This window comes from Elephas maximus, chromosome 8 (genome assembly GCF_024166365.1).
Source record: "Elephas maximus indicus isolate mEleMax1 chromosome 8, mEleMax1 primary haplotype, whole genome shotgun sequence".
Lineage (NCBI taxonomy): Eukaryota > Metazoa > Chordata > Mammalia > Proboscidea > Elephantidae > Elephas > Elephas maximus.
The window spans coordinates 3,025,166-3,043,061 of NC_064826.1; the positions used below are offsets into that span (position 1 = coordinate 3,025,166).

At 38.4% G+C, this 17,896-nt stretch overlaps 1 protein-coding gene across 1 annotated transcript in view; it reads right to left on the reverse strand.

Moving 5' to 3' along the window:
• Nucleotides 1-17,896, reverse strand: part of CNTNAP2 (contactin associated protein 2) — a 2,020,907-nt gene that overhangs the window by 1,439,248 nt on the left and 563,763 nt on the right. Inside the window, exon 4 of the mRNA XM_049894552.1 lies at nucleotides 2,320-2,513. Coding sequence (XP_049750509.1) covers nucleotides 2,320-2,513 — 194 coding nt within the window. The remainder of the gene's footprint in view (nucleotides 1-2,319; nucleotides 2,514-17,896) is intronic.

A 17,896-nucleotide genomic window follows, 5' to 3' on the forward strand; every position in this document is an offset into this window, starting at 1 on the left:
GCTTCACTCCCGACTCAACCACTGGCATTTCACTTAGCCCCTGAAGTGACTAAGTCACCCTGGACAATTTTACCCTCCCTCGCCCACTGAACTTCTGTCTCTGCGTACAGTCAGAACGAGGATATTCCTAACCGACGAGAATGCTAAATAAATTCCAGGTCCGTGTTTTCACCTTCGTCTTCCTTACTACCTCAGCAAGAAGGGATAGGATGGTGATAAGAGAGGACTGAAACACTCTCTTGATTGTGAGATGAAGACTTTCCCAAATCTGAAACGTCAAACATAGCTTGGAGTCTGGCTTGCAGCCTCTTAAATTGTTTTACCTACCTGCTGCTCTGGTCTTCGGTGACAGCCACAAACAGTTAGTGAGAAAGTAAGCAGGGGGTTACTGGGCACACTTGTGATAGGAGCATCCCCTGTTTATTCTCAGTTACTTGGTTGGTTGGTGAGTGGTTTGGTTGGCTGGTGAATTGATCAGCCTCTCTGCTACGCTTTAAGTAAGGTCCTGTCTACTTTTCTATTCTACAGCTTTTTATCACAATCCTCCTCCTTTATCCGTCCCACCTTCAGGCCGCCCTTAAGAAAACAATCTGAGACCTGGCTCAGCCTCGCCTGGGCATCATGTTCAAGGGAGGGCATTAAAATCCCCATGCCCAGGAAACACCACAGATCTCTGGGGGTCAGACCCAGGCATAATGTGTTTTATAACTCTCTAGGCGACTCCATTATGTACACAAGTTGAAAACCAATTCTCTGTAAATTACACTTTAATTATGACATGAAGACTTTCCATAAACAGGGGTGTTCCCCACTACTAGCTCCCCATGACTTATACATCCAGATACACAACACTCTTGCTTTAACCTTATGGCTTATCAGCCATTATTTCTAGAACAGGACCCAGGGAGACACACGTATTATCAGCAGGTTACCTCATTTCACCCAGCAGTGACCATCGTGGGTACAACTGTGAAAATGACTGGACACCCGCACCAGCACTTTGCAACTCTGCTGCTCCCCAAATACTTGGGGACTTTTAACATACCTGCAGGAGTGAGCCCCAATCAGCTGAAAATCCCCAACACTCTGCCCAGTACTGTGAAGGACATGACAGTAAAAAAACAAACTGCCCCATCCTTCCTCCCTCCCTCCCTCTCTCTCTTCATCTTTCCTTCCTCCCACCCTCCCCCTCCCCTTCCTTCATTTCTCCCTCCCTTCCTTCCTTTTGATGTTGATCGCTTTACTAGATTTCGGTTCTGATTGCTTTTTAAAATTATTAAAATAGATCCCTCCACTGTTAGGTATTCGACTTGCAAATAATAGACTGAATACATGCAACTTTCAAATTTAATTGAAATATTTACGTGTAAAATGGATTAAATGTTTATGTTTTTCTCCGGCGAATATAGGTTTGTAATAAGGGTTTAAAACAGGTCCTGCAATATGGGTAATCACTTTTCTTAACATATCTTAATGCCCCACTCCTCTAAATTATTTTCTTCATAATTTTACTCAAATCTAAGATGTTCACATTAAAAGCAAGCTTTAAGTATTATTCATTATAACTTTCCTCTAGGTGACTCTGATTTAATTGACCTGGGTGTGCCAGCCATCCCTATACTGTAAAACGCCTCAAGCAACTGGAATGTATGGCCAAGATTGAGTCCCACACCCCAGACACCGGATAATCATTTCAACCAAGACCACTGTCTCCTTGATTGAAAAGGATCTATCGATCTATAAATTTATGACCTATCTATCTATTGTCTGTGTATCTATCTATCTATCTATCTATCTATCTATCTATCTATCTATCTATCTATCTATCTATCTATCTATCTATCTATCTATCTATCTATCTATCTATCTATCTATCTATCTATCTATCTATCTATCTATCTATCTATCTATCTATCTATCTATCTATCTATCTATCTATCTATCTATCTATCTATCTATCTATCTATCTATCTATCTATCTATCTATCTATCTATGGTACCATCTCCTATATCTATCTATATATTTATCTATCTGTAACTATCTATCCCATGCCTATCTAATGTATCATCTGTCTACCTATCTATCATTTAGCTATTATCTATATATCTTTTCTCTCTATCATCTATCTACTATCTATCTACCTGTATCTATCCACTGACTGATCTGCCCCACCTATTGATTGCCTCTCAAAGGTCTTTAATAAACATTGACAACTGCATGAACCTCAGAGAGAAGGAACACTAACATTTTCAAATGCACATCTCCCACCATTATCAAACGTCTGCATGGTAACCTGGCCTTGCTTTGTGACGACTCACCCAGATGTTCCCGTCCTGGTGGTAGGGTTTCCAGTTCCTGCCCGTGTCACTGTACAGCAGCCGGTACTGTGTCACCCAGTCGGAGCTACTGTATCTCCCTTGGGTGGCGATGGCGCTCATCTGCTTCCGACTGCCAAAATCCACCTGGAGCCACTGATAGTGGTCACTGTCAGACGGGGACCAGCCCCCTGCACCTGGAGGGCAGAGGCAAAGGGGAAAGAGGGTGTTTAAAGCCCGGCACCTACAGCTGAGGATGGATCGTTCTACATGTCTAATTGGCCTTCAGGGTGCTATATTTCATAGGTGTATTATGAGGTGTCCTTTACAGGTGCTTTTAGGATTCCAACTAATATTCTTCCAGATGAACAGCATTGATACTTTAACCTCTTTATGGAGCAATTATGTGCTCATTTTCTCAGGAGCAAATGTCTTCATAATTCCTCAATTAGATCTTATTAGTACATGTCAAAGTCTAATTGGCTGAGGGCTGATCAATTTACCATGAGTTCTTCAGCTGAAATCACTAGGTAAAAATATGTAACAACCTGCTAATTCCCTTTCCAAAAAGGTTCACCTTTTTGATAAATTATAAACAAAATTGAAAATAAATATATACAACTCCAACATCTATTTTGCTTTAAAAAGTTCAGAGTTCAAAGACTATTAGCACTTAAGATGAGGTCTAATCTTACACTCAGCCTGTACTCATGAACTTAAGGCAGATAGAAGATCCACAGTGCCTTAACTAATGCCTAAGAGAGGCGCAGTCAACGTCTCTTCATGACCACAGCTCCGGAAACGTGGTTCGAGTTGCTAAACAAGTGAAATTTATCTTGGTTAAATATGATAATTGGCTGGCAAGTAGTGAGAATGGAAAAAAAGATTTATTGGAAGAACAACACTCACATAGAACAAAAATACTCTTAATTTGTAGTAATATCTAAAATAACCATGGCTGCACATAAACTATAGAAAATACGGCATAATGCTTAGCACTCTAATATATGTGTATATATATTTTTGTGGATGAGTTTAGCTACTAATGAAAGTAAATGGGAAAAAAATATTCAATAAATTATCCAATATACAGTATGTTAAAATATATGCATCTCTTTTAAAGTAAGACATTTAAAAGCTGACAATAAAAACAATTTATTCTATGAAGACAGCTAAAATGAAAATCAGTTTGTAAATCAGCACAGAAATATCATTCATTTAACAATTTTCATATGACTTATTTCTGCTTCCAGCTATGACAGAATAGCTCCCCTACCATAAATGATTACGAAACATACAAAATGATTGTTTTTAGCTACTGGACAGAACAGGCAGTGGGGTAACTGGTCCGCAAAAGAAGAAAGCCAAAGCCCCACAAGACACCTGGCTCTCTGCTTGTAGAGCTTCCTGGCTTGTGGCAGGTGGAAGCGGAGCCCAAACAGAGCACACAATCCACAGCTACTGCGGAAGCTGGATGTGCAGAGTAGCGTGTCCAAAGGGATGCTGTGCAGAGAGAGAGCTCTAGACACCTGCACATGAGTCTCTGGAGCCCAGGTTCTAGACAAATGCTGAGCTGTGTGTTTTCAGACCAAAGCTCCAAAAGACCACGTAAAGGCAGTTACGAGATGAACCACAATCAGAGGCTGCACAGGACTGGGAGGAGTTTGACTTCAGACCTACCAAGATGGAGAGACCTTGATGGACAACTCCAGGTATTCCGTGGAGACCCAGGAAGGGCATGCAGTACAAACATGGATAATTTAGTCCTAAACTAAATCCTACTCTGGACACTTCTGAAAAAAGTTTAGAAACACACCTCAAAAAAGATCAAGCTGATCCCAAGTAAGTTAACTCCCTGATCATGAAAAAAAAAAAAAAAAAGAACACGACATTAAGAAAGGTCACAAAAATTTAGATAAACAACAACATACCCCTTGCCATCAAGTCGATTCTAACTCACAGCAACCCTACAGGACAGAGTAGAACTTCCCCATAGGGTTTCCAAGGAATAGCTGGTAGATTTGAACTTCTGGCCTTCTGGTTAGCAGCTGAGCTCTTAACCACTGTGCCACCAGAGAAACAACATAGCAGCCATAATTTTTAGTTTACAATTTATTTTTGAAAATTTATAAATTTGGGGAAGCAGGGAAATATGACTCATAACTAGAATATAAAACAACCAATAGACTTGTTGAGTCATTGAGTTTTGCTGTTGAGTCAATTCCAACTCATAGCGACCCTATAGGACAGCAGAACTACCCCATAGGGTTTCCAAGGAGTGGCTGGAAGATTCAAACTGCTGATGTTTGTTAGCAGCCATAGCTCTTAGCCACTGTGGTGCCAGGGCTCTATTGAATAGATTAGATTATGGACCCAAAAATGACAGATGAGGGAATTAGCAGACAAGGGCTTTAAAAGAGAAATCATAAATTGGTTCAATTATCTGAAAGAAAACTTATAAATATTGACTTAGCAAATTTGGAAACCCTAACTGAAAAGCAAAAACTATAAATAGAACAAAATGGAAATTTTGGAACTGAAAATTAAATCTGAAATGAAAAATTCACTGACTTGGCTTAACAGCAGATCAGATACTGCAAACGAACACATCAGTGTACTTAAACACAGGGTCTTACAAACCATCCAAATTGAAGCTCAATGGGAGAAAAGGCTGAAAAAAATTAATAGAACCCCAGTAACCTGTTGGACAATATTAAGCACCTAACACTCCTGTGAAACGAGTCCTAGAAGCAGAGAAGGTAGAGATTGGGGCATAAATGTGAAGGAATAATTGGACAATATTAAGCACCTAACACTCCTGCGAAACGAGTCCTAGAAGCAGAGAAGGTAGAGATTGGGGCATAAATGTGAAGGAATAATGGCTGAAAAACATAAACTGAGATATCTGAGAGGCTGTTTGAACTCCAAGGAGGATAAACACAAAATAGCACACAATGACGCATATCAAAATAAATTGCTTAAAAAAAAAAGAAAAGAAAATCTTAAAAGTAGCAAAAGGAAAAAAGAAAAAAAAAATTAGTCACAAGGCAACAACTTCTCAGTGAACCAAAAGACAGTGGAACAATATCTCTAAAGTGATTTAATGAAATCCCCCAAAAATCATTGCTGCCAAGTTGATTCTGACTCACAGCCACCCTAAAGGACAGAGTAGAACTGTGCTGTAGGGTTCCCAAGGCTGAAATCTTTACAGAAGCAGACTACCACATCTTTTTCCTGCAGAGCAGCTGGTGGTGTGAACTGCCAACAATTTGGTTAGCAGCCAAGCGCTTTACCACTGCACTACCAGGCTCCAAAGTGATTAAAACAGGGGAAAATGTCAACTTAAAATTCTAAATCCAGCAAAATATCTTTTAAAAATGAAATTAAAGTAAAAATGTTTAACACAGACAAAAGCTGATCAAATTCATCACCAATAGATCTTAGACTATAAGAAATGTGACTTTTTCAGCTGCAGGGGAGTTTTAGTATATTGAAAATCATACCTACATGAAGAGAGAAATGCTGGAAATGGTAAATATGGGAGTAAATGTAAAATATTTTTTCTTGTATTTAAATTAAAAAACAAAAAAACAGAACTGCCACTGATGTGCCACGTTGACATACACAGTAGAATGAATTATGGACACCAAAGGGAATTCTGCTCAGGGTCCAGACGGAAGTGAGGAGAGCTACAGAGAAAATCTCTGTTGTCTTAGAGAATACACACTGCACCAACAAAACAATGTCGCTTTGTGGATGTTAAATGTGCTTCTAGCGAGGCTTTAAAAGAAGATGATGAACACGCGATTGGACAATGGAGGAAGAGTGGTGCTTTTTATGCAGTGACAAAGAGCTTGTCTGAATCATGTCAGTGCCATCAGTCAGGCTGGCATCACCCAGTCTGGTAACTCGTGGTGTCAACCACACCCCCCATGGCCACTTCCCGTACCAGACTATACAGAACCCTTAGTAATATTTTTGTGCTAAAGTTTTTTATATTTTTCTCCTTCTTTTCCTTTAATTACTACTTCATTTTCAAAAAAGTTATTTACATAAGCTCACAAATACTAATACCACAATATTGTATCTAAAACACCAGAAAATCTGATAAAATTAGTGGTTATAAAAACACTGCCAGCAACGAAAACAACAACATGTGCTTGTAGTGTGTTCAGACAAAACCACACGATTTCAAGGATCATTGTAATGGGGTAATAATGACAGAGCTGACCAGAGCACATTAAAAAAAAAAAAAAAAAAAATCCACTGCCACTGAGTCAATTCTGACTCAGCAAGAACGTTCAAAAAGTAAATTAGCACAGAGTTTTGCCTTATAGGTATACTGACACATGTAAACTGGGCTTATGAAAAATGTTTTTGTTGCTATAACTAACTACCAGGATACTTCTATAAAAAATAATAAATTTCTGCTGAAACATCGCAAAAAAGTTTTTTTTCCAGGTGTTCCTAACGCTTTTTTTTTTTTTTTTTCAAGATCTAAACAAACCTTGAGAGAAGATTACCTGTAAGAAAGAAAATTTGGTAGGAAACAATTTAAGCCAGAAAAAAATACAATCCTTTTTATTTATTTATTTATTTTCATTTTGTCAAGAAAAGTGCAAATGATTTCACTGGCTTAATAATGAAACATTTCTATGGTTATTTTACTATGACTTAGTAGTTTCAACTTTTTTTTAATTTTTATTGTGCTTTAAGTGAAAGTTTACAAATCAAGTCAGTCTCTCATACAAAAAATTTATACACACCTTGCTATATACTCCTAATTGCTCTCCCCTAATGAGACAGTACGCTTCTTCCCTCCACTCTCTCTTTTCTTGTCTGTTCGGCCAGCTTCTGACCTCCTCCGCCCTCCCATCTTCCCTCCAGACAGGAGATGCCAACATAGTCTCATGTGTCTACTTGATCCAAGAAGCCCACTCCTCACCAGTATCATTTTCTATCCTATACTCCAGTCCAATTCCTGTCTGAAGAGATGACTTTGAGAATGGTCCCTGTCTTGGGCTAAAAGAAGGTCTGGGGACCATGACAACCAGGGTCCTTCTAGTATCAGTCAGGCCATTAAGTCTGGTCTTTTGACGAGAATTTGGGGACTGCATCCCACTGCTCTCCTGCTCCCTCAGGGGTTCTCTGTTGTATTCCCTGTCAGGGCAGTCATCGGTTGTAGCCAGGCACCATCTAGCTCTTCTGTTCTGAGGCTGGTGTAGTCTCTGGTTTACGAGGCCCTTTCTGTCTCTTGGGCTCGTAATTATCTTATGTCTTTGGTGTTCTTCATTCTCCTTTGGTCCAGGTGGGTTGAGACCAACTGATGCATCTTACATGGCTGCTTACTAGCATTTAAGACCCCAGACACCACTCTCCAAAGTGGGGTGCAGAATGTTTTCTTAATAGATTTTATTATCCCAATTGACTTAGATGTCCCCTAAAACCATGGTACCCAAACCCCACCCCTGCTATGCTGGCCTTCGAAACATTCAGTTTATTCAGGAGACTTCCTTACTTTTCATTTAGTCCGGTTGTGCTGACCTATCCTGTATTGTGTGTTGTCTTTCCCTTCATGTAAAATAGTTCTTAACTACTATCTAATTAGTGAAAACCCCTCTCCCACACTCCCTCCGCCCCCCATAACCATCAAAGAATATTTTCTCCTCTGTTTAAACTACTTCTTGAGTTCTTATAATAGTGGTCTTATATAATATTTGTCCTTTTGCAACTGACTAATTTCACTCAGCATAATGCCTTCCAGATTCCTCCATGTTATGAAATCTCTCACTGTTTCATCATTGTTCGTCATCGATGTGTAGTATTCCATTGTGTGACTATACCATAATTTATTTACCCATTCATCTGTTGATGGGCACCTTGGCTGCTTCCATGTTTTTGCTATTGTAAACAGTGCTGCAATGAACATGGGTGTGCATATATCTGTTCATGTAAAAGCTCTTATTTCTCTCGGATATATTACAAGGAGTGGGATTGCTAGATCGTATGGTAGTTCTATTTCTCGTTTTTTTAAGGAAGCACCAAATCGATTTTCAAAGTGGTCGTACCATTTTACATTTCCACCAGCAGCAGTGTATGTGTTCCAGTCTCTCCACAACCTCTCCAACATTTATTATTTTGTGTTTTTTGGATTAATGCCAGCTTTGTTGGAGTGAGATGGAATCTCATTGTAGTTTTGATTTGCATTTCTCTAATGGCTAATGATCCTGAGCATTTCCTCCTGTATCTGTTCATCACCTGAATGTCTTCTTTAGTGAAGTTCCTGTTCATATATTTTGCCCATTTTTTAATTGGGTTATTTGACTTTTTGTAGTTGAGTTTCTGCACTATCATGTAGATTTTAGAGACCAGGTGCTGACTGGAAATGTCATAGCTAAAAACTTTTTTCCCAGTCTGTAGGTAATCTTTTTACTCTTCTGGTGAAGTCTTTGGATGAGCACAGGTGTTTGATTTTTAGGAGCTCCCAGTTATCTGTAAACCCTGGTGGCGTAGTGGTTAAGTGCTACGGCTGCTAACCAAAGGGTCAGCAGTTCGAATCCACCAGGTGCTCCTTGGAAACTCTATGGGGCAGTTCTACCCTGTCCTATAGGGTCGCTATGAGTCGGAATCAACTCGACCGCACTGGGTTCGGTTTGGCTTGGTTCTCCCAGTTATCTACTTTATCTTCTGCATTGTCAATAATGTTTTGTGTATTGTTTATGCCATGTATTGGGGTCCTAGCATTGTCCCTACTTTTTCTTCTATGATCTTTGTCATTTTAGATTTTATATTTAGGTCTTTGATCCATTTTGAGTTTGTTTTTGTGCATGGTGTGAGGTATGGGTCCTGTTTCATTTTTTTGCAGATGGGTATCCAGTTATGTCAACACCATTTGCTAAAAAGGCTGTCTTTACCCCATTTAACTGCCTTTGGGCCTTTGTCAAATATCAACTGCTCATATGTGGATGGATTTATGTCTGGATTCTCAATTCTGTTCCATTGGTCTATGTATCTGTGGTTGTACCAGTACCAGGCTGTTTTGACTACTGTGGCAGTATAACAGGTTCCAAAATCAGGTAGAGTGAGGTCTCCCACTTTGTTCTTCTGTTTCAGTAATGGTTTACTTATCCAAGGCCTCTTTCCCTTCCACATGAAGTTGGCGATTTCTTTCTCCACCTCATTAAAGAATGGCAGTGGGATCTGGATTTGAATTGCATTAAATCTGTAGATCGCTTTTGGTAGAATAGACATTTTTACAATGTTGAGTCTTCCTACCCATGAGCAAGGTATGTTTTTACACTTTTGTAGGTCTCTTTTGGTTTCTTGCAGCAGTGTCCTGTAGTTACCTTTGTATAGGTCTTTTACATCTCTGGTAAGATTCATTCCTAAGTATTTTATCTTCTTGGGGGCTAATGTAAATAGTATTGATTTGGTGATTTCCTTTTTGATGTTCTTTTTCTTGGTGTAGAGGAATCCAACTGATTTTTGTATGTTTATCTTGTATCCTGATACTCTGCTTAACTCTTCTTAGTTTCAGTAGTTTTCTGGAGGATTCTTCAGGGTTTTCTGTGTGTAAGATCAGGTTATCTGCAAATAGAGATAATTTTACTTCTTCCTTACCAATCTGGATGTGCTTTATTTATTTATCTAGCCTAATTGCTCTGGCTAGGACCTCCAGCACAATGTTGAATAAGAGTGGTGATAAAGGGCATCCTTGTCTGGTTCCCGGTCTCAGTGGCAGTGTTTTCAGGCTCTCTCCATTTAGGGTGATGTTGGCTGTTGGCTTTGTATAAATGCCCTTTATTATGTTGAGAAATTTTCCTTCTATTCCTATTTTGCTGAGAGTTTTTATCATGAATGGGTGTTGAACTCTGTCAAACGCCTTTTCTGCATTAATTGATAAAATCATGTGATTCTTGTCTTTTGTTTTATTTATGTGGTGGATTACATTAATTGTTTTTCTAATGTTGAGCCATCCCTGCATACCTGCTATAAATCCCACTTGGTCATGGTGAATTTTTTTTCTGATATGTTGTTGAATCCTATTGGCTAGAATTTTGTTGAGGATTTTTGCATCTGTGTTCATGAGGGATATAGGTCTGTAATTTTCTTTTTTTTGTGGTGTCTTTCCTTGGTTTTGGTATTAGGGATATGCTGGCTTCACAGAATGAGTTTGGGAGTATTCCGTCCTTTTCTATGCTCTGAAATACCTTTACTAGTAGGGATATTAACTCTTCTCTGAAAGTTTGGTAGAACTCTGCAATGAAGCTGTGTAGGGCAGGGCATTTTTTGTTGTTATTGGGAGTTTTCTGGTTACCTTTTCAATCTCTTCTTTCGTTATGAGTCTATTTAGTTGTTCTACCTCTGTTTGTGTTAGTTTAGGTAGGTAGTGTGTTTCTAGGAATTCATCCATTTCTTCTAGGTTTTCAAATTTGTTAGGGTATAATTTTTTGTAGTAATCTGATATGATTCTTTTAATTTCAGTTGGGTCTGTTGTAATATCACCCGTCTCATTTCTTTTCTGGGTTATTTGCTTCCTCTCCTGTTTTTCTTTTTTCAGTTTGGTCTATGGTTTATCAATGTTGTTAATTTTTTCAAAGAGCCAGCTTTTGGTCTTGTTAATTTTTTCAATTGTTTTACTGTTTTCTATTTCATTTAATTCTGCTCTAATTTTTATTATTTGCTTTCTTCTGGTGCCTGAGTGTTTCTTTTGCTGCTCTCTTTCTATTTGTTCAAGTTCTAGGGATAATTCTTTGATTTTGGCCCTTTCTTCTTCTTGGGTGTGTGCATTTATTGATACAAATTGACCTCTGAGCACTGCTTTCGCTGTGCCCCAAAGGTTCTGATAGGAAGTGTTTTCATTCTCCTTGGATTCTATGAATTTCTTTATTCCATCCTTAACGTCTTCTATAACCCAGTCTTTTTTGAGTAAGGTATTGTTAAGCTTCCAAGTGTTTGACTTCTTTTCCCTGTTTTTTCTGTTATTGATTTCTACTTTTATGGCCTTATGATCAGAGATGACACTTTGTAATATTTCGATGTTTGGATTTTGCTAAGGTTTGCTTTTTGACCTAATATGTGGTCTATTCTAGAGAATGTTCCATGTGCACTAGAAAACAGTATACTTGGCTGCTGTTGGGTGGAGTGTTCTGTATATGTCTATAAGGTCCAGTTGGTTGGTTGTGGCATTTAGCTCTTCCATGTCTTTATTGAGCTTCTTTCTGGATGTCCTGTCCTTCACCGAAAGTGGTGTGTTGAAGTCGCCTATGATAATTGTTGAACTGTCTCATTTTTCAATGCTGTTAGAGTTTGTTTTACGAAAATTGCAGCCCTGTCATTGGGTGCATGAATATTTAATATGGTTATATCCTCCTGGTATACTGTCCCTTTAATCATTATAGAGTGTCCTTCCTTATCCTTTGTGGTGGATTTAACTTTAAAGTCTATTTTGTTAGAAATTAATATTGCCACTGTTGCTCTTTTTTGATTGTTGTTTGCTTGATATATTTTTTTCCATCCTTTGAGTTTTAGTTTATTTGTGTCTCTAAGTCTAAGGTGTGTCTCTTTTAGGCAGCATATAGACAGATGGTGTTTTTCTTTATCCATTCCGCCACTTTCTGTCTCTTTATTGGTGCATTTATTCCATTTACATTCAGTGAAATTATGGATAAATATGAGTTTAGTGCTATCATTTTGATGTCTTTTTTTATGTGTTGTTGATACTTTCTTTTCACACTGAATTTTTTATGCTGAACAGTTTATGTATTGTGTTTTCCTCTTATTAGTTTTTATTAATTTTGTTTCTGCTGAGTCACTTTTTTTTTTTTTTTTGAGTCACTATTTTTTTCTTGTATTTTATTTTGATGAGTAGGATAGTTAGCTTCCTTTGCAGTTACCTTAATATTTACCCCTATTTTTCTAAGTTTAAACCTAACTTTCATTTCTTTATATTGCCTTGTCTTCCTCTCCATTTGAATGATCCATGACTACATTTCTTAGCCCCTCTTTCTTGTTTGAATGTTGTGTTCTTTTACATAATAACACTGCTGTTTCCCTGTTTTGAGCATTTTTTTATCTTGATTTATTTTTGTGATTTCCCTGTCTGGGTTGACCTCTGACTGCTCTGTCCAGTGTTCTAGTCTTCGGTTGATACCTGATATTATCCCTTTAGTATTTCTTGCAGTTTTGGTTTGGTTTTTACGAATTATCTAAGCTTCTATTTATCAGGAAATGCCCTATTTTCACCTTCGTATTTGAGAGACAGTTTTGCTGGATATATGATTCTTGGCTAGCAATTTTCTTCCTTCAGTGCTTTATATAAGGCATCCCATTGCCTTCTTGCCTGCACGGTTTCTGCCGAGTAGGCCAAGCTTACTGTTATCGACTCTCCTTTGTAGGTGACTTTTTGTTTATCCCTATTTGCTCTTAAAGTTCTTTATCTTTTGTTTTGGCTAGTTTGATTATAATATGTCTTGGTGACTTTCTTTTAAGATCTACCTTATGTGGAGTTTGATGAGCATCTTGGATAGATATCTTCTCATCTTTCACTATATCAGGGCACTTTTCTGCCAACAAATTTTCAACAATTCTCTCTGTATTTTCTGTTATCCCTCCCTGTTTTGGTACTCCAATCACTGGTAGGTTATTTCTCTTGATACAGTCCCAGATGAGTCTTAAGGTTTCTTCATTTTTTAAAATCCTTTTATCTGATTTTTCTTCAAACATATTGGTGCCAAGTGCTTTATATTCAAGCTCACCAATTCTGCCTTCCACTTGCTCAGTTCTGCTTCTCTGAGTTTTATTGAGTTGTCTAATTTTGTAATTTTATTGTTAATCTTATGAATCTCTGATCTCTGTCTCTCTATGGATTCTTGCAGCTTATTAAATATTTCATCATGTTCTCAAATAACGTTTTTAATTGCTTCAACTGTTTTACCTATGTGTTCCTTGGCTTGCTCTGTGTATTGCCTGATCTCCTTCCTGATGTCTTGAAGCGTTCTGCATCAGGTAATTCCAGGAATGCACTTTCATCCAGAAGATCCCTTGATTCTTTGTTTTGAGAGCTTGTTGGAGCAATCATGGTCTGTTTCTTTATGTGATTTGATAGTGACTGTTGTCTCTGAGCCATCTATAAGTTATTGTATTAATTTATTTTATGTTTGTTTACTGTATCTTAGCTTTTACTTTGTTTTGTTTTGATATGCTCAAGTGCATTGCTTGAGTGAGGTAGCTTGATTATTGTGCCTTTGAAGCTCTGATGTCCTGTCCCCAGATGGTTAGAGCTGTTATCAAGTATGTCAGTCTAGAAGTCCATTCCCTTTTCTTTATGGATTCAGCTCAAGTGTCCAGGTAGTCATCAAGTGTGTGGTACAGATTCTGTGCTACTGTCTTAGAGGGGTGTAGGTACCAGTATCTGATTGCAGCAGTGGGTCATTCAATAAGGCAGGGGGCTGAGAATTATCCCCCAAGTGACTCTGAGGAAAGCGTGTCCCTCTTCCCTAGAGCGTACAGGTGGGTGGGTTCTGCAGGTGGACCATGGGTACCCAATGCTTTTGGTTGTAAGGACTGGGAGGTACCAGTTATCCTTGGACCCGTGTTGCAGATGGCTGGGTAATCTGAGTGGAGTGACCAGTCCTTCAGCCCCTGATACGGGTAGGTGAGTACCCTGTTTAACAGGCAAAGTGGTGTTAATCATCAAACATCCATCTCTCCACCACACAGCTGAAACAGTTACAGTCTGCCAATAAGGGCCTATTCTCCTGAAACAGGCCCACACATGTCCATGCATGGGGGAATGTTACTCAAAGTCCACAGACCATTTAAGCCTGGACAGGAGCCGCTTCTGTCTGGAACTCCCCAGGTTAGTGAAGCGGGCAAATTATCTTTTCCCCCAACTGTGAATTTATTTCTTCTCTGAGGCCAGGAGAATGGCTCCAGATTCTCACCAGGGCCTATCTCAGGCCCAGGGAAACCAACAGCCTCTGAAGCCAGCTTGGGGGCGGGAGGCATGGTGAAATATACACAAGTACTTAGCTTTTGCCAAGAGCACCATTCTTCTCTTGTTTCGGAGGTGTGAATAGGCCATGTGGCTAATTGCTTCTCCCTGAGTAAACTGTGGCTGAACGCTACCACCAGCCCACCGCAGCCACTCCTGGGAATGGTGCCTGATGTATCCCAGCAATTCAGGTCCGGCAACTCCTCTCTGTTTCTGAACCGGCTCTCCCACGCCCTGCCACTCAGTGTGTTTCCAACTTTGCCTTTGTTGTTCAGGGCTCCTAGCTTGCCATAAATATAATCGTTTCACTTGTTTTCTCAGGTCTTTGTTGTAAGAGGGATCGTTGGAAGTGTCTGGCTATTCTGCCTTCTTGGCCCCACCTCTGCACAAAAATTTTATAGACATTTTGTTGTCATCCTCAAAATATGTGTTTCAAACCCTAACCTCTATGCCTATGTTAGGAGCCCCGGTGGTACAGTAGTTAAGAGCTAGTCTGCTAACTAAAAAGTTGTCAGTTTGAATCCACCAGCTGCTCCTTGGAAACCCTATGGGGCAATTCTACTCTATCCTATAGGGTCACTGTGAGTTAGAATCCACTCAATGGCAATGGGTGGTTATAATCTAATTTGGGAATAGGTTGTCTTTGTTGTATTAATGATGCAGGATTAGTGTAAAGTGTATGGTGAGTCAATGTGTTTTGAGATATAAAAGAGATTGAACATGGGAGCAGAGCAGAGATGTGGGAAGAGCAATGTGAAGACACATGAAGATCGCCCAGGAGCAGAAACTCGAAGACACAAGGACCTTTCTCCAGAGCTGACAGAGAGAAAAAGCTTTCCCCTAGGACCAGCACCCTGAATTCAGACTTCTAGTCTCCTAAGCTGTGAGAAATACATTTTTGGCTGTTAAAGCCACCCATTTATGTTATTTTTGTTATAGCAGCAATAGATAACTAAGACAATATGGTAAGTTTCTTCCATTAAGTATGTTATTTTATAAAATGATGTTAAATAATATTATTTGACAGTAGTAAACCCTACATCAAGGTTAAACAAACTTTCTCTGTAAAGCAGCAGGTATTAAATATTTTAGGCTTTGCAGGCCATATGGTCTCTATAGCAATGCACAACTTTGCTGTTGTAGCATGAAAGCAGCCACAGATAGTACGTAAATGAATAAGTGTGTCTATGTTCCAATAAAATGTTATTTATTAAAGTGGATGGTTAACCAGAAGGCTATAGTTTGTCAACCCCTGACCAAGATAAACCTATTAAAAAAAGAGAGAAAGTTTAAAAATCTCTGCATTTCCTGTAGCTAAGTTACACCTCAATATAATATTTGGAAAACATTTATGTATATAGTATATATGCAATATATGTTAATATATATAGCTTATTTTTATAATACTATATATTAATATTAATAGGACTAGGTAACATTTCTTTCTGTCATACATAGGTTCACCAAGTCAGAATTAACTTGGTGGCTACATATAAGCTATCTACAGAATGTGAATGTAAACTGTATAATAACTAATTTCTCATTCTCTACTTTCATATCTTTAATCAACCCTTTTAAAAGAATGCTCTTTTTAAAGTGAAAATCTGATAATATATCACCTTTGTTTGAAATCTTTCAATTGATCCCCATTGTCTTCAGGAGTGGAGCCCTCGTGGCACAGTGGTTAAGAGCTATGGCTGCTAACCAAAAGGTTGGCAGTTCAAATCCACAAGCTGCTCCTTGGAAACCCTATGGGGCAGTTCTATTCTGTCCTATATGGTCACTATAAGTTGGAATCCACCTGATGGCAATGGTTTTTTTTGTTTGTTTGTTTGGTCAAGCCACTCCTCCCCATGCACACAAAATAGGCACAATGATACAAGTGGAACGCACCACACACACACTCTCAATTTCACCTGGGAACCCCCTACTCCGCTTCATGTATCTGTATCTTCACCTAAGATACCACCTGTGTAAGGGACACTGTGATGCACCAGCCAGTCAGATCCCCCTTCAGGATGGAAGGACTCAACCCCCAGCTTTGTGTAGCTCTCCAGTAGGCAGCACTTAGCTGTATGCACTCTTTGGAAATTTATGTTTCAAAATTGTGTTTGGGAAATTCCAGTTGATACACTCCTAAAATAATCAGGAATGTAAATCTTCTCTAAAATTCTCAATCCTGCCTTTCTAGAACGTGAGATAAAATAATCCACAACTAAAAATAAACAAGCAACAATTCGTCAGAAAGACATAGAATTATAAATACATATGTACCTAACATCGTACTCCACAATGTGTGAAACACATACCGACTGATGTGAAAGGAGTAACTGACAACTCCACAGTAATAGTAGGGGACTTCAAAACATCACTTTCAATTCTAGACAGACATCTAAAACGAAGATCAAGTATGGACATGAAAGATTTAAATAATACCACAAGTGAACTAGACCTAATGGACATATACACAACACTCCACCCATCATCAAAACAATACACATTTTTCTCCTGTGCACATGGATCATTTTCCAGAACAGAGCATATGTTAGGTGACAAAACAGCCTCAACAAATTTAAAAAGACTGAAATTATACAAAGGATCTTCTCTGCCACTAGAGAATAATATTAGAAATTAACAGCAGAAGCAAAACTAGAAAACACACAAATTCATGGTAATTAAACAATGCATTATTAAATATCTATCGGGTCAAGAAAGAACTCAAGAGTGAAATTAAAAAACACCTGGAGATAAATGAAAATGAAAACACATAATACTTAGGGGATGCAGCGAAGGCAGTCCTTAGAGGAAAATTTGTAACAATAAAAGTCTGCGTTAGAAAAAAAGAAAGATCTCAAATAAACAGTCTAACTTTATAGCTTCAGGAACTAGAAAAAGAAGAGCAAACTCAACCTAAAGCGACTAGAAGAAAATAAACAATAAAGATCAGAGCAGAAAGAATGAAATAGAAAACAGTAGAGAGAATCAACAAATCCAGAGATTGGTTCTTTGAAAAGATCAATAAAATTGACAAACCACTCTCTAGGCTTACAAAGAAACAAAGAGAGAAGGCTCAAATAACCAAAATAAGAAATGAAAGCAGAGGCACTATAACTGGCCCAAATGAAGTAAAAAGGATCATAACACTACGAACAACTGTACTCAAACCAAATCCATAAATTTGATAAAATGGACAAATTCTGAGAAACACATAACCTACTTAAGTTGACTCAAAAAGAAATAGGAAACTGCAGCAGACCTGTAACAAATGAAGAGATTGAATCAGTAATAAAAAGCCTCTCAACAAAGAAATGTCCAGGACCAGACAGCTTCACCACGAAATTCTACTGAACATTTAGAGAAGAACTGACACCAGTCCTGTTCAAACTCTTCCAGAAAACAGAGGAAGAAGGAATACTCCCTACCTCTTTCTATGACGACATCATGACTGGTACCAAAACCAGACAAAAATACTGCAGAAAACTATAGACCAACATGCCTTATGAATACAAATGTCACAATTTTCAACAAAATACTAGCAAACAGAATCCAACAGTATATTAAAAGAATTATTTATTATGATCAAGT